Source organism: Lates calcarifer, linkage group LG1 (genome assembly GCF_001640805.2).
Source record: "Lates calcarifer isolate ASB-BC8 linkage group LG1, TLL_Latcal_v3, whole genome shotgun sequence".
Taxonomy (NCBI): domain Eukaryota; kingdom Metazoa; phylum Chordata; class Actinopteri; family Centropomidae; genus Lates; species Lates calcarifer.
The window spans coordinates 23115330-23137286 of NC_066833.1; the positions used below are offsets into that span (position 1 = coordinate 23115330).

General features: G+C 42.9%; 2 protein-coding genes across 2 annotated transcripts; one reads left to right on the plus strand and one right to left on the minus strand.

Moving 5' to 3' along the window:
- The first annotated feature begins 141 nt into the window (after window positions 1-141).
- On the plus strand, window positions 142-18199 carry sestd1 (SEC14 and spectrin domains 1). The gene is made up of 19 exons (XM_018702706.2): window positions 142-420; window positions 2158-2227; window positions 2371-2479; window positions 3984-4074; window positions 4187-4300; window positions 7131-7244; window positions 7365-7459; window positions 7563-7618; window positions 8386-8466; window positions 10229-10386; window positions 12827-12949; window positions 13050-13244; window positions 13518-13632; window positions 13805-13970; window positions 14222-14303; window positions 15200-15322; window positions 15936-16127; window positions 16273-16376; window positions 16650-18199. The coding sequence occupies exons 2-19, from the start codon at window positions 2158-2160 to the stop codon at window positions 16957-16959; spliced, it is 2298 nt and encodes a 765-aa protein (XP_018558222.1). The 5' UTR covers window positions 142-420; the 3' UTR covers window positions 16960-18199.
- Window positions 18200-18785: 586 nt separating this feature from the next.
- dnajc15 (DnaJ (Hsp40) homolog, subfamily C, member 15) lies at window positions 18786-21916 on the minus strand. The gene is made up of 6 exons (XM_018702714.2): window positions 21759-21916; window positions 20801-20852; window positions 20541-20614; window positions 20170-20246; window positions 19976-20046; window positions 18786-19402 (listed from the first exon to the last, which is right to left on the minus strand). The coding sequence occupies exons 1-6, from the start codon at window positions 21864-21866 to the stop codon at window positions 19332-19334; spliced, it is 453 nt and encodes a 150-aa protein (XP_018558230.1). The 5' UTR covers window positions 21867-21916; the 3' UTR covers window positions 18786-19331.
- Between the last annotated feature and the right edge of the window lie 41 nt (window positions 21917-21957).

Consider the following 21957-nt stretch of genomic DNA (forward strand, 5'->3'; position numbering starts at 1 on the left):
GCAGGTCACTGCCTGGTGTCTGGGTAAATAACGAAACTGTCATGTCCAGTGGGGATCGATGGGAACCCCAAGAGCTCATTTTTGGAACCTCCACTGCTCCTTCGGGCTCTTATTTTGAAAAATGTTTCATCGGAAGTTGCATTGTTTTATTCGGCTTCACTGAGGCTGCGCAGAGCAGCGAGCTCCACCGCCTGTTTTCTATGTTTCTACTGTTGTTAAAAGAAAACGGAGAAGACGCTGAAATCTGCGGCGTTTTTTAAATGGAAAGTAGACTCAGTATCTGCTGATAAATCAGCCTGAGAGGAGGAAGAGGAGGAGAGGAGCAGCTGCAGAGGAGAAGGAGAGACAGAGGAGAGGAGGAGGAGGAGAACAGGGAGAAAAAATCGGGACAGTATAAAATGCTGCAGATTTGACTGAAAGGTAAGAAAATCCTCCCGATCATTACTTAACGCCGATCGATCCTAAAGTTGTCGATACTGAGTGGATAGCGTCTGAGGTCAAGGGGGTTTGAGGCGCAGCAGCCGTAGCCCGCAGTGGCTGAATGTAGGTCATTGTGTTTGTGGGCCGAGCCGAACCAAGCCGAGACAAACCGAGCCGGGCCGTCCTGCAGCTGCAGCCAGGCCGCAGGCAGGAGGAGGAGGAGGACGATGCCACAAATACTGATGCTACTACTCCTACCACTAATTACAATAAAGATTGCAACGCCATAGTTCTATTTAAAAAATACATCACGTTCATAATTTGGAAACAAAGTTTTGTAGAATAGTCGAACACTAACAGAAAAGGTCTTTATTAAAAGTATTGCAAGTATAGGAAGTAATTATTTTTTTTTAGAAAATAAATTTTAAAGACCCAGAAATATCTGACAAGCATCAGCTAAATGATCGAGTAAGAGTTTAACTCTGAAATACTCCTGCAGGACTGCGTGGCTCTCCTATATCTGTTATAAGTTATGAATTCTACTTCTGAAGCCTGATTTCTGCACCTATGTACGTGGCATCATCTCCACTCAAACCAATGAGAGGAGCACAAATCACATATAAATAAACACAGTTCTCATGTGAAATGGTCAGATCTGTTCCAACAAACGATACAAACACGAAGGTCACTGACATAATATTACTCCCAATAATAAACCTTAATTAAGAGGTTGACACTGATTACTGTGTCCCACATTAGAAACTATGGATGAACTGAACGGGAAGTTGATTATAAATTATTTAAGGTGGTATTAATAATCATAATAAGAATTATTTTTAAAGGAATAGTCATATTGAACAACGGATATGAGTGGTGTAGATCTTCTCCTCTATCTATGCCAGAACTGTTGCTTTAAAAGAAGAGGAGAGCACTCATGAGAAAGTTTACAGTACATAAAGTTGTGTCAATAAAACAATGAAAACAATGGTTATTGGAACCACCAAACCTCAGAGAGACGGTTAAAAGAAAACCAGATGTTCAACCAACCACTGAAAGGACAGAAATGTAAACCGACTGATTTACTAACCCTGCTAACGCACTGTCGAAACAGTCGGTAAATCACAGACTCAGCTGAATGTGAAGCCAAGAATCAGAATCTGCCGGGAGAGCTGCCAGCTGAGAGAAAATCCTCCCAGAAAATCGCTGTGTAACAGTCCTGTAATACTTTAGTGAGGGTTTGTAGTGTGACTGTGCCCGCTGCAGTGTTTCATGGTGATTCTATAGTAGTTGTCTTTACCACCCACAACATTGCTGTTACACTCCTGTGTTGACTTACAGTGTGTTTGTCATCGGAGCAGAGAGATTGCTATTCACAGAGTAACAAGGGTTCATGCAGAGGTTTGCATCTATTGTGAACCTAAGGACAAGTTTATGAGTCTGTGGACTAGTTTCTGAGACCGTGGACTAGTGTATGAGACCATGGACTAGTGTCTCAAACTGTGGACTAATGACTGAGATAATGGATGAGTGTCTGTGTTTGTGGACTAATATCTGAGACCGTGGTCTAGTAGCTGAGACTGTGGACTTGTGTCTGAGACCATGGATTAATGTCTGAGTAAGGAGTCACAGAGTGGACAGGAGGGAGGGAAAATGACAGGAACCAAAAAGTGTTTCAATGTTTAAAGGTTCATGTGAGTGTCAGTGACAGTCTGTCCTTGTTTGCGTGTGTGTCAACAGATGTCAAACGTTACCATGGAAGCGACCACCATCCTCCCCATCCTCAAGAAGAAACTGGCCTTTCTGTCGGGTAAAACACACACACACACAGACACACACATAAAATATGGGATAACTTGTCTTTGTGTATTTAATCTCATTTTCACATGTGTTTGGTGAGTAATCAGATTACTCCCCTCTCTGCTGGTCTGTTTTTTTTTTTTTTTTCATTAGGGGGCAAAGACCGGCGCAGTGGTCTGATCCTGACCATCCCTCTTGGTTCAGATCAGACCAGCATGGAGGAGCTCAGCGCCACACTGGACTACCTTCTCAGTATCCCCAGGTACACACGCACATGCAGCAGTAGTGACAGTCTGGTGTGTGTCTGTGTGCAGCTGTGTGACTCAAAGACGGTCCTGTCTCGTTTCTTATGCCTTTGGACATATTTGGAGTTAACTTGTCACAGAAGAATTTCTGGATCTGTACTTGGCATGTTCAGCTGTGTTGGAAAAGGCTTAAAGGATGATTCCTAGTTTATTCCAACTTATCTTCTTAAGGCTCTGGACTGAATATGTGGCCACCCTGATTATAAGATAGCCCCTCCCTCTTCTAGCTGCTGTTTTTGGAAACTTTTTGAGCTAAATTTCAGTTAAACTTATTAATGGATCAAACCTGTTCTGGAGGATATAAATAGAGGGGCCGGGAAGCATGCAGATGTTCACAGATGTGTATTCAGAGGCATGTTTATTTGCTCAGGTGTGTATGCTTTGAGATGTAGTGAGATCTCAGGCTGGTGTGTTCGCGTGTGTCGCTCTTATTTATGGTCTGGTTTTTATGCTGCAATTCCCTCAATCTGAGACAGTCTTCTCCTGTGGGAGACGACAAGTCACCTTGACTTTATGACGAGACAAAAGACTTAAATAAAGTTTCCTCCGAGATTCTGCCAGAGTCCTCGTCCTTCAAAACCTTTCTCACGTAAAAGTGAAACATTAAAATACTGCTTATTGTAGAGCATAAATCACACATTTTTGTTTTTTCAGTCTTTCTTTTGGAGGGTCTTCTCATCAGGAAGCTATTTCCTCCAAAACATTACACAAGCTGTTAGAAACTCCTGTGATTTTTCCTCTGAGCATAATAAAAACTGTAACAGACTCTCTTGCAACACTCTGTGAGAGCTGGTGCTACAAAAAGAATATCTGATGTTGCAAAGATGTAAATGTCTAGTCCTTGAGTTTAATATGATCCCTGCATTTTTGAACATTATTTCCAGAAAATAGCCACATATTTGCAAACAGTGAAAGTAAGGCTAAAGTTCTAATTAACTGGAATTATCCCTTAAATTCTTACAAATACATCTGCCAGCCGACGTCCTTTTGATTTAAAGTACACTACTCACAATAAGTTAGGGATATTGTGAGAGACTCAGTGGATGTCATACATACACTTCAGAGATTTTTGGGATAGGGAGGCAATTGTATTGGGGTGATAGACACACCTCATTTTGTGTTTTCCACGTAATGGTCTCACTGTGTACAGTGTGCCTTACATATTGGGGCACTCATGTAAATAACAATATTCCTAACTTATTGTGAGTAGTGTATTTTAAGCGTCCTCGAACTGGCTATAAAACAGTATTGCATTCAAAAGATTACTTCTGACTTGGATACTTACTTTTCCAATTTAAGTAGTCACACATGAACGCACCACTCTGACACCTCTGAAGCTGTCTGCACACAAACCCAGATACTGTATGAAGAGGAAACTCTGTATGTAAATATTGATGTTTGTTGTTCTATGAAATGTTTCCTCTCTCTCTCTCTCTCTCACTCTCTCTCTCTCACTCTCAGTGAGAAGTGTAAGGCTCGGGGTTTCACCGTTATCGTGGATGGACGGAAGTCTCAGTGGAACATTGTGAAGACTGTGGTGCTCATGTTGCAGGTACAGACGCACGCAACGTCCCTCTAAGCCCCAACACAGAGAAACACGGGCCCCAGTAATGTCTTACGTGATGTCGGATATTACAGCTGACGATGCTGTTAATGTGTTTCAGAATGTGATCCCAGCCGAGGTGTCGCTGGTCTGCGTGGTGAAGCCAGATGAATTCTGGGATAAGAAGGTCACGCACTTCTGCTTCTGGAAGGAGAAAGACCGCCTGGGCTTTGAGGTGAGTCTCCTGGCTGATTCAGGACAAGCCAGATTCAGCCCTCCTTTACGCTCACAGAAATGATTTCATTTCCTGAATTGAAAAGGACTTGTGAGGTTTTTTTTTCTTACTTTATAAACCAGAGATTTTCACACAGACTTGAGCCAAAACACAGTGAATTGAGACACAGAGCATTTTTCTATTTTTTGATTTTTTTCTCTGTACTTGTCGCTGTCACACTCTGTAGACACTGAGAAATGTACTGGTCCACCTTTTTGTTTCTGGTCGCTGACTGTGGTTCCCCTCTGAATGATTTCCTTGACACAAACGCTACATGTTTGTTTCAGAATGGGTGAAATTAAGTAGTTTGTACGACGTGTTGTTCGACCACTTTTATAAAGGTTAACGCAGACGAGAGAGACCCATGTTCGTGTTTTTAATCAGAGTAGAGACAAACACACCATGTGTATTTACAGTTGTTGTTAATGTTGTTGGTACGTTTTGGTCTAAAGCACACACACACACACACACACACACACACACACACACTCACTCTCTCCTGAGTTGTGTTGTTAGCTGATATCAAACAGACAAACAGCCAGCCACAATAACCTTGAGCATCATTAATGTCCTGAGTGCTGCTGGAAACCTGAGCCAGGATCAATGGCGTGTGTGTGTGTGTGTGTGTGTGTGTGTGTGTGAAATTTTCAGCCTCCTCATCTATTACAACAGATGGTTTTACTGACAGAGATCAGTAGTCACTGTGACCCAGATTCCTGCAGCCATGTTGGCTCCATGGCCGTTACCACGGTAACCAGAACAAGTTGGTGGGTCTGTGGCACCTTCAACGTTGATAGATAATACATCACAGTTAATGTTTAGATTGCTTTACTTTTTTTTCATTTAGTCAAAGTGGGATTGTCTTGTGGTGTGCTGAGACTCTCCCTCCCCTCGGTGCGTTCGAGGCCGCTCGGACATGTAAGAGTCGGCTAATGATTGGCAACAGTTTTGATGCAAGGAAAGGATAAGTGTCCATGTTTGCTCATGTGTAAGCTGTGAACATGCAGTTAGAAAGATTGTTTCAATTCTGAATATATTTTAATAGAGGAAATCTTTAGTGCTTTGATTTAAAAAAAACAAAAAAAACACGCTGGGATTGAGTTTATTGTTTAAACCTGTTGGAGGGCTCATCTTCCTCACTAACAGACACACAAACACACAGAGCTGCAGGAAGGGAGATGCCACTGATGGTGTTGAAATGTGACTCATCCAAACTATGAAGTGTGTGTGTGTGTGTGTGTGTGTGTGTGTGTGGATGTCACAGTGGGGTGTGTGTTGTACAGCTGCACTGAAGTCTGACCTAACATTTAAATAAACGCACACTCACACACCCTGAGCTGAGACCAGTATCTCTGACAGCGTCTGCTGCAGTGACAACTGGAGGACAGACTCACAACCAGCTGTCTGACTGTCCAGGTTCCTTCGTAGAACACACCCTCACACAAATGTTGTTGACAGAGTTCACAGACTGACAGAACGGTGATAAAGGGTAAAACGTATGAACAGGTATACACACAAAAAAAGATAAATATTGGCTAAATTTTGTAAAGTAAAACCTCAGATGAGCTGGTAATGAACACTGAACACTCATATCTCCATATTTAGAAAGTGCTCTGAGAGAGAGCCGAAGGAGAAGTTTGTCTTGTGATCCAACTCTGTTTGGTTGATAGACTGAAGCACTGCTTGATATATAATCTGTGATCAGAAGAGATAGTGTTAAGAATGGCCCTACAGTTTGACTCATGAGCCAAAAAGCTTTCTATAAAAACACTGTGTAAAGAGGCTTAGTCACTGTTAGTCAGTCACTGCAGCGACTCCTTAGTGTTAAGAAAACAAGGACTATAATTATGTCCTCCCTAAAATACTGAATTAATCAGCATCTCCTGCATCACCTCAGTCAACACAGCTTCATGCACATGTGGGGCTGTGTAGAAATAAGTAATAGTAAAGTAACAGCAGCGTGCGCTGCAAATAAAGTCTGGAATTAGTTTGTTAAAGGCTGCAGGTGTAGTAAGTCTGTCCTTTTCACAAGCAGGTCGACATTACAGGACTAACAATAACATGAATGAGCCAAAATGAATGAAAAATTAGAAAAAAGAACAGAGGCCGTCGTATGTCCTTGACCACATCTTGTATTAATCATGGGCCACTTTTTTCTATCAGATTAAGTTAAACCATTCCCTCTTTGTGTTTGTCACAGTGCAGTGCTGCTCTGATGACATCTTGGTGACAGCTGTAATAATATTCGTATTATTATTTTTTATTGTTTGTCATGCAAATACTGACTCTGCTATGTTTGTTACATTTACATCTGCTGATTTCCAACAGCAGGGCCTGAACCTCCGCAGCGTCAAGTTCTTCTTCTTTTTTTCTATTATTATTATTATTTTTTGGGGGGGGGCTTTTTCGCCTTTATTTGGACAGGACAGTGGAGAGAGGCAGGAAACAGGGGGAGGGAGTAGGGGAATGACACCGGCCGGACCAGGAGTCGAACTGGGGACCAGCTGCTCAGGGCACTAAGCCCCATGTGGTGTATGCAGCCCCAACCGTTCGGCTATCAAGTTCTTCTTTTTACTCGTAGGTGACTCCGAGCAGGACAGGCAGCCTTGTATGGTAATTCTAGTGGCGTCGATCGTGCCAGTGATCAAAGCTGATGAACATGCATGTCCTCGAGAGCAGTGAACCAGATAACAAGAAAAACACAAAAGCTTTAGGTTAAAAATATAAAAATCTATTGCTGTTGAATGATTAACATGCTCCCCTGCATGCTTATGTCTTTGCTCTCTGTCAGGTGATCCTGGTTTCAGCCAATAAGCTGACTCGTTACATCGAACCCTGTCAGCTGACGGACGACTTTGGAGGAAGTCTGGACTACGACCACAGTGACTGGCTCAACAAGAGACTGGTTGCTATTTTATCTAAATAAATCCATGCATTATATTATTTTTTTTTTTTTTAGAAATGAAAGTACTTGTTGCTGTGGTAACCTGGTGCCAGGTTTTTAATTTCGTTTGAATGTGTGCAGGTTTTTGAGAAGTTCACCAAGGAGTCGACGTCGCTGCTGGACGAGCTGTCGATCATCAATGACGGTGACAAGGGCAGCTCGGTGGACAAAGACAAGTACGCACACACACACACACACACACACACAAGCAACTACAGTTTACAGTGTACCAACAGTAGACAGGTAAAATACAGAACTATGTCTGTCTGGTCTCTGCAGATCAGCTGACTGCGCCCTCTTGCCATCCTTTGACCCTGAGACTGTCCTTCAGACCGGTAAATATCATCTTCTCTCATTCAATCCCCTTTCACATATGCATGTTGAAGACAGAGACCTCAGAGTGCTGATTACAGGGTGAGAGTGGTGAACTAGTTTGGAGACAGGTAATGGTCTCTGACATGCTTCAGCAGTTTGACTTGGACAAATCTAGAGAGTGTCCTCCTCAGTTAGTGTGACTGTCCCTGCTGCAGGTCAACAGGGAAACACCATCTTGAGACGACACTGAAATTAAAAACATAATAGAAAGGGATCTTTTATTGGCCGGTATGAACAGGATGAAAGGTTACGGCAAGCAAAACCTTTTCAATGCGTGTATAGGTGCTTAGCTACTGTTTTAAGAAGACGTCATCTCCCGTGATCAAATCCTGAGCTGTGAGACTGGAATCAAACTTAAGTTTCCTGTCAGGGTATCTGGGCTCACCATGACCCGGAGGATGTGGGTGGAGAAACCAAGAGAAGGAGGTCTTGGTTTCTTATTCTGCTGCCACCAAGACCTGGAGCTAAATAGACACTGAGGATGGATGAGTGATGGATGGATGGATGGATGGATAGTTGGCTGTGTTCACTGTACTGAGCAGCCTGTGTCTGTGTGTTGGGTGGAGGTGAAAGAAGTCTTTGTTTGTGGTACCACCCTCCTCCCTCTACCAGCTCCTTTCATAATGTAACAGCATGTACACAAACACTGATGTGTTATTGTTTTAGATGCTTTTATAACAGGCTTTTAAATCCCCCACCCCCACCCTCTCTCCCTGTCTGCGTGCAGGTCATGAGCTGCTGTCGGAGCTGCAGCAGCGTCGTTTCAACGGCTCAGAGGGAGGAGGAGGAGGAGGAGGAGGACAGGGAGGTGAGGAAGCAGCTGTCAGTCATCCACAAGTGACTGTGCTGGTCCAGCTCAGACAGATGGATGAATGAATGGATGTAATCTGTGGCGCTTTGTTTATATTTTCCTCTGAACTGTCGTCGTTGGAGTGGGTCATTCAGCTGTTCTGGAGTACTGCGTAGGGTGCTACAGTATGAAGGACAGCCTGAGCATCCAAGCCACAGTCGCTCTGTTGGAGCACCTTTGTCCTCAGAAGCAGCACAAACCACAACATCAGCAGCATGCAGCAGAATGAGTGATCAGACACCTCCCTCACAGTATCGCATAATGGATAAGAATTCAATTCAATTCAGTTTTATTTATATAGCGCCATATCACAACAATCATCATCTCAAGGCACTTTTCATACAGAGCAGGTCTAGACCGTGCTCTTTAAAATAGGTATTTACAGAAAGAGACCCAACAGATCTCACCACGAGCAATCACTAGGCGACAGTGGCAAGGAAAAACTTCCTTTTAAGAGGCAGAAACCTCGAGCAGAACCGGACTCAGGATGGGCGGCCATCTGCCTCAACTGGTTGGGTTAAAGAAGGAGAAAGGGAGGGAGAGAGGGGGTAGAGAATAGCGAGAGAAGAACATAGCATGACATGGGTTACATATAAAATATAAGGTGATGCCAATAATATAGTATTAGTAATAATTAAAGTATTAACTGCTAATGTAGCAATAATACTAATAGCAGTATAAGTCATTTCTAATTCTAGCAGCAGGTGTTGAGTGGAGTTGTAGGAGCAGCAGGAGACAGAAACATCTAAACTGCCTGATACTTTTGCACAATACTCTAATAAACCTCAGATTCATAGTCTCACAACATGTAGCCAGCAGGTTCGTGCGATGTGAATGATGCCTGTAGAGGTTACATTTCATTATGCGCACAAAGTGAGGTCCATAATGGCTTTCCCAGTTTGGTGCGGAAGACCCTGATTGACCTGCACAGAGCCCTGACCTCAGCCCCATCCACCATTTAAAAAAAAAAAAAAAAAAAAAAAAAAACTGGAACACTGACTGTGTGTCAGGCGATAAGGCCTTACTGCAGCCAGGTTCCACATTCATAATCTGGTGTCAAGGCTGGACAAAGAGGAGTGTGGAGGGTGTTATAGCAGCAGATCAATGCTCGTGACATGTTCAGCTATCACATATAGGTGCAATGTTCGAGTGTCCATGTACATTTGGCCGTGTTTTTCATGAGATGGGCGAATTACAGATGTCCAAATAACTCCAGAGAAGCAAGCAGAGGACTTGTGGGCTGCGGTCGAGTGGTTAAAAAAAAATCTCTTTGCCTAACCACTTTTCCTTGACCTCGATGGAAAACGTCATGAGGTCAAGGAAAGATATGTGGGAGAATTGAAAAGGAATTAAGAAAAGAGAACCGGTATTTAGAGAATCCCACTGCAGTTAAACTAGCCGTTTTTTTAAACCACCTTTATTTAGAACACAAGGAAGACGTACAGTGTAGGCTACAATAAGGTTGAGCCATTAAAATAACTATTAAAAAAGGAATCGTGCGACGTGTCCAAAGTAAATTATATTCAGACAGAAATATATAGTTTCCTGTTATGGGCACTTTTATGTGTTTGTTAAGTAGAGAAAATAATGTTTTTTGAGAGGGGAAGGATTTTCAGAAGTTTTGGATCACGTTACAAGCATAAAACAGGAGCTCTGTTGTGTCTACATGTATGTGAATCTGCCGCGGTGTCCTGACCTCCCTCTCACATCTGACTTTCAGGTCCAGCCTGGTGTCCCATGGAGGAGGAGCTGCTGGCTCAGCCTCAAGTGATGAAGCTGCTGGACTCGCTCAGGGAGCAGTACACCAGATACCAGGAACTCTGCAGGCAGCGAAACAAACGCACCCAGCTAGACGAGATCCACACCAAGGTCATGCAGGTAATACTGGTTTTAGACATTTTTACAGCAAAAATGCCAAATGTTTGCTGTTTGTAGTTTTTCAAATGAGAGGATTTTATGCTCACATCTGATAAGAAACATAGTATTTTGGGGGTTTTAGACTGTTGGGTTGAAATGTTTGGAAATGCAATCTTGGTCTTTAGGACATTATGACCGGCTTTATTCAATATTTTCAGATTTTTTATAGACAAAATGATTGATCAGTTAACTGAAAAAATAATCGGCAGATTAATCGGTAATAAAAATAAAGGTTAGTTGCAGCTCTAGTCAGCATGCAGTTTCTAAACTGTGCTTGGCTTCACTTTCATGGGCTGCCAGGGCTCAGGAGGTAGAGCCGGTTGTCCACCAATCCTGTGAGTTGGTCGATCACTGCTCCACCTGTCAGAGTGTCCGACTCCAAGACACTGAAGTCCAAGTTGCTCCAGATAGTCAGGTCAGCCTGTGGATGACAGTAAAGCACTTTGTCTGTTAAGGTAGAACGAGTCTTGATGCTTTTTGTTTGTTTGTTTTCTACAAAATGCGGCAAGGCTAAAACACGACTAAGACATCATATTGTTTAGGACTGTGTGTGTAAATTGAAGATGAAGCAAAGGAGATATAACGTTATATAATATATAATTTACTTAACAGGCACTTAAGAGGTATCAATCTTATGCTCTAACTCTTAAGAGTGAATAAGCATATTTCTCAAATGTCGAACTAGTCCTCTAATAATGTTCACTGCTCCTCGTGCACTTTTTCAGACTATACAGGAGGGTTCCAAAGGTAGTAAAGCCTGCTGTTATGTCCCATTCTCTGTAAACTTTGCCCTGCTACAGAATTCTCCTCAGTCTTTAAAACTGTCTCACCTTGAATCTTTTATTGTCCAGCTTTTGACTTTTGACCCTTAGAAAAAGTGTCAGTGAGCAGCCTCACTGCTCCTCAGCTCTTCATTAGAGGTAGACTCTACTGACTCTACTGTGATTACTGGGGCTAGGGCAGCCGCAGGGGCTGATGGGTGACACCACTGTCTTGGAGATGAGCCTGGGTTTGCCATGGTAACCGCAACATGTCGGTCGCTAGCCTGGAGGATTTGAGGTGGTTTGGGGGGGTTGGCCTAGTTCTAGATCGAACTGTGTGTGTGTGTGTGTGTGTGTGTGTGTGTGTGTGTGTGTGTGTGTGTGTGTTAGCTCTTCAAGGCATCACTGACCTGATAAATACAATTGGATCATGATACTGACACACACATCTGGAGAGACGGTTCCAGATGTTACTGTACCGTATAGTACTATTGTGAGCATTTTGACTTCAACTCATGGTAAAATCATAATCACTGTGTATGATTTTATTTTGTATCAGACAAATACACAGGCAGCCTTTTCAGCTGAAATATAAATGTCACTACCAAATAAGACACACTCACAGAGTTTCTACAATAGCTTTAATTTAAATTGTAAATGTTGTGGAAAATATAAATATTTAATTAGATACTTAAGTAAAATGAGTAAATGATGAAAAGTAGCATAAAAAAGACTCATCAATACAGAAGATTTTTTTCCCCCTTTGTGCTCAAGGAATTGTTGAACTAATTTTTGTACACTGATTCTACACATGTAGCCCAGTTTGAACAGGCAGCCGCTGAGACATGAACCTGGGGCATGGAGTTTGAAATATGTGGGCAGAATAGTAAAATCCAGAATCCAGTGTTTTTGAACTTTAAACTGCACTAGAGACTAAAAGTCACAATATCTCCACCTCCACTGCTGTGACTTTGATCATTTTTAAATCTGTTTCTTGTGTCTCGGTTCTCTAGTTAATGTTTTTATTTCAGTGTACTTTGCTCTAACTTGTAGATATTTTTGTGTTGCTAAAACACACCAAGGACAATAGCAGATTATAACAGATTTATGAACATGTGATTATGATGTGACATTGTAGAGCCTGAGAGCCTCCTGCTGGTCGCTCTGCTGCACTGCAGCTCAGAGACTTGACTGATAACTGGAGGACACACTCAGAGACAACGTCTCCCTAAAAGCCTTTTTCATTTTGACGTGACACAGTCAGAAAAGCACAGGTATAAATTACTGATTCGGTTTCAGGGTCCTGGCACTGTGCATACTGGCTCAGTCTCATGACTTACTGGTCATAGCTTCTTGCTGGTGTTAGCAGCACATGAAATGGAGTGTGAAGCTTTGTTTCTTATTGAAATGCACCGTTGGGAGTCAGTTAAGTTCTCATCTTACATTTTTATGTATACAGGCTTGTATTCTTGACTTTGACTTTCCTGGCTCAAGCTATGCAAGTACTCCAACTGTGAGTCAGATATCACTGTCTGTCTATGGAGAAAATTAATAAAAGGGAAATAGTTCCTCCCACCTCTGCCCCTAAAGAAGATCACAAAGTCTGTATTTCGTTACATTTGTCAGTGTCTTTCTCTCAGGTGGTTACCTGGCTGCAGGGTCCAGGTTCAGAGCTGTTGAAGACTCATCAGGCGATCGGAGACTCGATGCGAGCGGCTCAGGCCCTGCAGCAGAAACACGAGGAGATCGAGAGCCAGCACAGTGTAATGCAACACAATGAACACATGATTAGAAAGGAACAGATTCAGATAGCACAAGCCTGACTCCTGACCTCTGTGTGCGTGCGTGCGTGCGTGTGTGCAGGAGTGGTTTGCGGTGTACGTGGAGTTGAACCAGCAGATCGCTGCCTTGCTCAGTGCCGGGGAAGAGGAGGAAGTGGTGGAGCTGAAGGCGCTGCAGCAGCAGCTCAGCGACGTCTGCTACCGACAGGCGGCTCAGCTGGAGAATCGACAGAACGTCCTGCAGGCGGCGCAGGGCTTCCACAGCACCACGCAGGAGGTAATACCCGTCCATCTTTCTATACTTGCGAGGGCCTTCTCTGACAGAATGCATTCTCTATCTGCTAACTTTAACCATCACAACTAAATACAAGCTACAATACAAGCTCTGTCAAGAGAGAAAAAACACAAAATATGACTCTTTGATTCTCAGCAGCTCTTCAGGAGGTGACCTGCTGGATCATTTGCTGGTTGAATGTGTACAAGTACAGAGAAAATAAAAGTGTGTGTGATGTTTTCTGAGCAATCAAAAGCTTTTTGTGTTTCTCTGCAGTTGTCCCAGCAGTTGGACGGTCTACTGGGCATGCTCTGTGCTGACGTGGCCCCAGCCGATGGAGCTTCAATTCAACAAAACCTCAAACTGCTGGAGGAGAAGCTGCAGACTGTCGGTTCGTGATCTGACTGAAGATCTGTGATTCTTTTAATGAGTGATTCTTTAATATTCCTCTGTGGTGTTAATTGTTAAGTCTGTACATCTACATCTTTTATCTGTGTGGCAGAGCAGTGACACATTAAATGAGAGGTGTATTGAAGTTAATCTGTCCTCTCCCTTCTATCCAGAGGCAGGTCTATCTTCTCTGCGTCAGAAGGGGGCGCTGGTGATGGAGCAGATGTGCAGCCAGCCGGCGTGGTCTCTGGAGGAAACCGAGAGTCCAGCTGGAGAACAGCAGGACAACGTTCAGCACATCCAGGCTGTGATGGAGGAGATGCAGCTCCGCAAACAGAGGTGACCTTTTTTGGGCTTTGACATGAAACTTGAAACTGCAACAACATCTTTTTTTCTATACCCTGCTGCCTGCAGAGTCTGAAACACCACTCTCACGTTTGATAAAACACTATAAAACTGCTGAACACTCTGTTCAGCAACTTTCATTTTGTTGCTGTAATGAACACTGCAGCCTTTAGGGGGAGCTAGCAGGACGTCACACTGGTTAAATGTTCGAAGCCATAAAAAGCATGTGTGTGTTTGTTTTGCAGGTGTGAGGACATGGTGGATGTGAGGAGACTGAAGATGTTACAGATGGTCCAACTGTTCAAATGCGAAGAAGATGCTTTACAGGTAAGCCACTAGGGATTCACCGATACCAGCATCAGGTATCTGTCCGATACTCTGTTCCTGTACTCGTACTCGTATTCATAAAAGTGTCCCGATACCACAGCACCCTGCTACCACTTTACAGCAGTGTGACGTTCAGGTGCTAATTGAGAGCAAGGAGGTGTGGAGGTATTTCAAAGTGGATGGTGACAAAAGTAAAGCGGACTGCAAATTATGCTCTGCAATGTTGTCAAGAGGAGGGACGAAAGCGAGTACTTTCAACACAAGCAATCTGATAAAAAACATCTAAAAAACAGCAGCAGTGTGGAAAGTGAAAGGCTTTTTAGCTCAGTGTCCCACATTGTAGATGAAAACCGAAAACAGATTAACAGTTGATAATGCAGAGAAGCTGCTTTTCATTAAAAAAAAAAACCTGCCCCTCACTTTTTCAAAATAGACTTAGTTGTCACAGACAGACGTTGCTGATTACATGATAATGCCTTAGTTGCTCTGCCACAGTTTTATGTTGGTACAGTTATATTTCAGGGCTATATTTAAGTGAAATATGTTGAATGCTAAAATGTCAATAACAGTACTTCTATTTGAGTAAAATGTGTGGCAATGCCATGTATAATGGAATGTTCAAACATCAGTCACAGCAGTTACTTACAGCCTAGAGAATGAAACAATATCTGAAAAATAAAACATGTTTTCAAGTAAATGTATTAATTAATAAGTACTCATATTAGTACTCTGTATCAGCAAGTGTGCAAATGTAAGTACTTGTACTTGTAATTGGATTGAAAAAATGTGGTATCGGTGCATCCCTATAAGCCACAACAACAACAACGACAACACACGCTACATACACACACACACAGGTACCTCCTGTATTGATGAGATGTGTGATTTGTATTCAGGCAGTAGAGTGGCTCAGCGAGCTGTTGGACGCTCTGTTGAAGACTCACGTCAGACTGGGCGACGACTCTCAAGAGACCAGAACCATGTTGGACAAACACAGAAAGTTTGTGGACGTTGCTCAGGTGAGACTGAGATTGATTATCACACAGCAAAGGCTATTTTCATCCAGTAAATAAATCGGTCACAAAACTAGACGCATCAGGATCTGACTGATTTAGTGCAGCCAATGACAAAAACTTCTCTGTGCTTTGCTAGTACCAAAGAATTTATTCAGTCCTCACTGTCCCTGTGAGATCCACACACTGTACTGACTGTAAGTTCCAACTATAAAACTAACTGAGCATTAAATTGTATTTTAAACAAAGAGTCCACAGCCATGCTTGTGGCTCTGTGAGGCCGTACTTACAGCAATGCTACCACCAGCGTGCTAATATTCTCACAATGACAGTACTAACATATTTACATGAGTTTCGCAGGTTGTAAACCAAAGTATGATGATGGTGCTAGGTGAAACGGTATCCAGAGTTATTATAGTTCATCTTGAGGAGAATGAATGAATCAAATTTCATGGCAATCCATCCAATAGTTGAGTTATTTTAGTCTGGACCAAAGTGGTGGAGCGATGATGTGATGGACCGCCCGACTTTGCCAATCCCTATAGCACAGAACAAAACAGCAGACAGACTGACAATAACCTGTCTTTCTGTTTGTCTCTGTCTGCCTGTCTTCCTTCAGAGCACCTATGATTACGGCCGTCAGCTGCTGCAGGCAACTGTCGTCCTCTGTCAGTCTCTGCGCTGTACGACGCGCTCGTCCGGAGACACTCTGCCGAGACTCAACCGAGTCTGGAAGCAGTTCAGCGTCAGTGCCGAGGAGAGACAGCAGAGACTGGAGCTGGCTCTGACCTTCCACACGGCTGCCGAGAGGGTGAGACTGTCCGAGAGAGAGAGAGAGAGAGAGAGAGAGAGAGAGAGAGAGAGAGACCTAGCTAGAAATTCAGAATGGATGAAATGAATCAAGGGCGTGTGACCAGTTATTTCTCTGACGAAATGTCATTTTTACCGTGTTTCAGGTGTTGCAGCAGGAGCGTGTCGAGGCGGAGTCTCTGGATGAAGTTGACTCTTCTGGGAAAACTCTGTTGGACAGACTGACCATGCCTATTATCTTCCCTGATGGGTAAAAACACACACACACACGCAAGCCTGTTTTAAACCTAACTCAACTTTGCATTGGCCGACATTCATTCCAGGGAAATTTACCTTAACTATAACTATAACCACCACATGCCTAAGCTGATCAGCCTTTTGTCCCCACATGGGAGCCTGAGTCCCCATAATGTGCCTGTGTTAATAGGTTTTTGTTCCCACACTGTATTGAATGCAGATACACACACACACACACACATCCTCATCTAATGCACACCCCTGGCTCAATTTTTTGTCGTTTTAGGAGTGAGCAGTACTTTGGGAGTCCCAGTGACACGGCGGCGGCAGCGGAGGGTGTCAGAGAGCGCCTCCTGCTGGTGGAGGAGCGGCGGCTGCAGCTTCAGGAGGCCAGGCTCCATAATGACAACGAAGAGGAGGAGGAGGAGGAGGAGGAGGTGCTAAACGGGCAGGAGGCGCGGCTAGATGTGATCGGAGAGGAACTGAGCGAGAAAGAAGAGCAGGAGGAAGAGGTGGAGGTGGAGGTGGAGGAGGAGGAGGTGGAGGAGCAGCAACAACAGGATGAGGAGTTAGAGAGGGCTACACAGGACTGCTAATGGATGGCGTTAAACCGAGCAGCCTTAATGAAGCTTGTTAATGAAGGGCTGCTGATTCATTTCCACAGAGACCTCCGATCTCTTGTCCCTGAGCCCTCGATTGGTCGCTTCTGTCTCACAGTGGCAGTAGGTTATTCTCACCGCTGCTATTTCTCCACATCAGACTACATTACCCATCAGCCTCCCTGCTTACCCTTCCTTCAACAGGATGAACGTGTTGGATGTGATTTTTTTCGTCACGCTCTCACTGCTTTTAGCAGAGACTCTGAAAGCTTCACCATTGTTTGCCCTGGAAGAACAGCAACAGCACCCTTTCATCTCCTCCTGCCGTTAATAGATCCAGTGGATTTCCTTCCAGATGTTAGCTGCTGGATCAAAAATGTAAAATACTGGAATTATTTACTGGAATAATCAATACTTACGTCTCTGGATGCTCTGCTGGTGACAGTCGACTGTAAAATAACCTATTTGGATAAAAATACTCCTAACGTACGCCTAACACCACCTACTCCTTCCCAGCATGCCACTCGTTCACCTAATTGGGCGGAGCTTCCATGGTGCTAACATGGCTGCTCAAGTTTCTGTCCGTGCCTCCTTCAACTTTCTCTCATTTCTTGCTTCTTCGCCTCTCCTTTTATTCGCCTCCTCTAACAAAAGATGAACTTGGCCTGTACGAGAACTCGCAGGGCGGAGCTACAGTACATCAGGTGTGCAGCGACCTGCTCGTGTTCTTGTATCAACGGTCCTGTACATTTCAACGCCAGACAGTGTCAGACGACGGAAACTCTCCTGGCTGAGTCTTCAGGATGTAGTAGTCAAAACAGTTGTAACATTAATGCAGCCATGATTTTACATCTTTCAAGGACATGGACGCTCTGACCACTTCGCTGCTCTAAATTAACCCTCCGCCTTCATGATGGAAATCAAACCAGTGCCCCTCACTCTGGTCCAGACTGACCACGGGGACTGAGGTGACCTCTGACTCTGCTGGCAGTCGAGGGCTCAGACAGGGTTGGGTCTACTGGGACTGGTTTGCTGACATCACAATAATATAGATTCCTTTTCTATTTATTTGACTTTTTTTTTCAAGCAGAACTTGCTGTTGTTGACCAATAACTGCTGCTCCAAGTGTAACCGCTAAACGCTGCGTCTTGCTCTCTTGTCCGTCTCAGTCCGATAACATATACAATGACATCAGTATGACCTCATCCTCTAAATAAAGAAGCTTTTTGACGTTGCAGTCTGAGATGCGTTTTTTTTTTTTTTTTCATCTGCTTCTTCCTTTCTTGAATCGACTGAATATTGATAGACGCAGCAACAGAGACAAAGATGTGTTTATAAAACATCCTAAAAGTAGCTTCAAGCCTCTGAAAGTAGCAGGTTTTTCTCTAAGGCTGCAGACGAATAGTAAAAAGTTATGTTCTACACCCTCTCCCAACAACTTTTCCTTCGACAGATAACACAAGCTCAAAGATAGATGTGAAAGAGACTTCATAAGGACTTGGGAAAGGACAACTGAGACACTGAGAATCCCAACTACATGACCATGTGACGGTGGATGTTGTTGACATGAGTTGTTGCCGCAAGGAATTGTGGGAGGGCATTATCTCCTTCCCTTTAGGAAGCACAGAAACACCTTTCCTGTGGATTTAGAGAATTCATCCCAGCTCTTATGACGGAGTCATTCACAGAGCCTTTTTAGTGCTAAGTCAGTCAGCTGCTGCAGGTGATGCTGCTTATTGTGTTAAGATTTTAAAATTGTAACTTTGAAATAACAAAAAAAAAAAAAGAACAATCTGGGCATTTTTTTATGAAGAAAGCGAAAGTTACAAAAAGGGAAATGCTTTTTATTTCCAGAACTTAATTCAGTTGACCTGCCAACACAATTAGCCATAGTCACTCATTTTAATACAAATGCATCAGTTTTCAGAAGAGAGTTTATTAATAAAAAAAACTATTTTCACCACATCCTCAGTGACTGTTAAACATTAGAATTTATTATTCTAATTAAATAGATCATAATACCATACTTTACACGCTGACATGTGCATTCATAACAAACAATTTGGCTCCAGTGTGCAGCAGTTACCACCAGAGGGCAACTGTGCAACATTCTGTCCTCAATAACCTTAACATACATATTGGTTGACGTACATATCCATATGTTCTCAAGGTTGACAAATAGTTCAAGATAAGTTACATAGCCAGGTTAAGGAGGACACTGTCGTGATGGTCATTTTTTTTTCTGTCATCCTCCAGGAGCCTGGGTGGAGGTCCAGATGTGATGCTGATGTTGATGGAGCAGTACAACAGAGCTGAGATGATGTGCTAAATAATGGAAGTCTGATGGAAGTGTTTGTTAACAGAAAAGGTCATCGCCGGGTCTCCTTGTCCAAAAGGTCCTTGGCCTCGTTGATCTTAGCAGCGAGATACGGTGACCCACCTGTGTGCACGCACACACACACACACACACACACACAAAACACAAACACAACTTTCAGTATGATGTGTGACCACTCCTTTAACAGTCGACCATCCACAAGCTTTTATATCATTTAAATATAAATTCACTTCATTTCACTTCTACAGGAGTGCTCGCCCAACTTTTGGCACAGTTCTCCATGTGTATCGTCAACTACACTTAACTATCTAGAAACTTTTCAGAGAGTGGAGTTAGGGCTGGGTGATTGGGTGATGGTGTGGGGTGGCCCAACAATATCAGCACTTTATGAAGCCTCAGCTTTATATGGAGTTATTTCTTTATTTGCTTTTTACATTGAATACATTTTATCTCATTTAAGAAATGTATAACCGCTCTATGTCCTGTACATCTCCACAGTCCTTACTTTAAGGCATATGCATCACAGTAAATAGGGGGTAATGGGCATTACTTTGTATAATGTAAAACAGTGAGGCAAAAGGAAACGTGACCTCGGTTAAAGGTGACTTTAGCAGTTAAGCAGGATCAGCACAGACAATAAATGCAACATGGGATTGATTGAGATTTTCAGTTTACCTTTGTCTGGATGGTTCAGAACCATGATCCTCCGATGGGCCTCCCGTACCTTGGCCTTAGTGCTTACTGGGCTGCACATAACATAAATAATACATCCACGTGATCAATAATAACACATGCAGAGGAGAATGACACTCACTGTATGTGAAGACATAAAACTAACAAGAAATATTTACTACAACTCATTCTCTTACCTGATGCCGAGAACAAGGCTAGCCTCTCGTTTGGACATCTTCTGCTCAAAACCTCCTTTGTAATATGATGAGAAAGCCTAAAGTGACAGAGGAGCATTAAAGACACTGATTATTTACCATCTATAAACCATACAAAACCCCTGAGCAGCTTACACAGGCACAGCACTGATGAAGAATGAAACAGCTGCCAGAAAACAGACCTTCAGCACACCAAAAAAAAAGTACAACAGTATCAAGGTACATTCTGCAGTGGTTCAGGCTGAGGTCAGGTCTGACTTTTTTTTTAACCCAATTTATATTTTGAAGAGGATTACATACTTTCAGAAGCAGAAAATGTGAACTCTCTTTACAATGGTTAATGAATTACTCACTGATGTAGGCATCTTTTTGACAGTTTCAGAGAAGACTTGTCCAAGAGGCTTCCACAGCTGGAATGCATAGCGGCCTGTAGATAAAAAGACAAATGAAACACTTCCAACTAAACACATTTATGAAGGAAAAGGGAGCTCCAAAAATCAAAGCAGAAAGAATAATAACAATGTGCCAGGCAGAATAACAATATTAGCAATTCAAACACATCCAGATAATAATATGTGGGCAAATTACTGATCTGATATCAAACTATTCTCACCTGCAAAACCTGCAGCAGCCACACCAAGACCGACCGCAATCAGAGTCCCTCCCTGTCACCAAAACAAAACATTCAGCAGTTACCACACTGGGTTAGATGGGTCCTTTAACACAGCCAGCTGCAGATTTGTGTGGCAGCATTAGTGAGTGTGATGGTTTCTTTCGAACAAATTGATTAATTGTTTTGTCTATAATTGTAACGGTTTATAATTGTGGTTTAAAGTTGTTGTTTTTTTAAATGCCCATCACAGTGAGTTTTAAATGTCTTTCATCCAATGAGAATCTAAAACAGCAAAAAACAGAAGATTCTTACAATGGAGGAGAAGGAACACAAACATTTTTTTGCATTTTGGCTATTTATAAATAATTTTAACTATAAACTGATTATGACAAAAGTTGCAGATTAATTTCCTGCCATTCAGTATATCCATTAATCGACTGTTGTTTCAGTTCTAAAGGCCTTTTTTTGTCAGACTGGTCTGACTGAGTCCTGTTTAAACAGAATTAACTAGGGACAAAATCAGTCTTTAGGTTTCTATAGTTGCAGTGAATATTCAAGTTAGGTTTAGGGAGTTTAATTTCACTTATATTTCCTTTGTTGTAAATTAACCCAATGAGACAATAAGGCTAATTAAATAATAATGACTGATTTGTTATTGGGTGTCACACTCTGTCATCCCCTCACCTACAGTTATAAAGCTGTTATTATGGCCTACATCATATCTAGTAACAAATATCCTAACAGCTGTAGGTATCTGGGACAGAATCTCGTCCTGGATATGAAAACGTTTGTAAATCAACGTTTAAACTGTTACTGCACCTGGTGCAGGAGCAGTGACAGGCCGTTACGTCAGCGGTCATTGAGGTTACCTGAACGCAAACTGTGGACGGGTAAAAACCATCTTGGTTTAGTTCGACAGACTACACAAAGGTCCTCGGGGTGACAGACAGACACTCACCAGCCGCCTGTCTATCTCTGCGTCGCTCCTTGCTTGAGTTTTCGGAGTGTATTCAGCATATCGCATCAAGTCTCCTCCGTCCATGATCCTACCACCTGTGTTCGCCATGTTGTCTCTCGGAGCTTATCCGGTTATACCTTTCAAAATAAGACTGACGTCTTGAAGCCGCTTCCTGTGTTGAGGGTACGTTGCCTGTAAT

Bases quoted from the DNA above. Each gene is read 5' to 3' on its own strand.
- sestd1 (XM_018702706.2), top strand. From the start codon at position 2,158: ATGTCAAACGTTACCATGGAAGCGACCACCATCCTCCCCATCCTCAAG. The intron at 2,480-3,983 runs GTACACACGCAC...TCTCACTCTCAG, and splicing joins TACCTTCTCAGTATCCCCAG to TGAGAAGTGTAAGGCTCGGG. The intron at 4,075-4,186 runs GTACAGACGCAC...AATGTGTTTCAG, and splicing joins CTGTGGTGCTCATGTTGCAG to AATGTGATCCCAGCCGAGGT.
- dnajc15 (XM_018702714.2), bottom strand. From the start codon at position 21,866: ATGGCGAACACAGGTGGTAGGATCATGGACGGAGGAGACTTGATGCGA. The intron at 20,853-21,758 runs GTGAGTGTCTGT...TTTTGGTGACAG, and splicing joins CAGAGATAGACAGGCGGCTG to GGAGGGACTCTGATTGCGGT. The intron at 20,247-20,540 runs GTGAGTAATTCA...CTGTCACTTTAG, and splicing joins TCAAAAAGATGCCTACATCA to GCTTTCTCATCATATTACAA.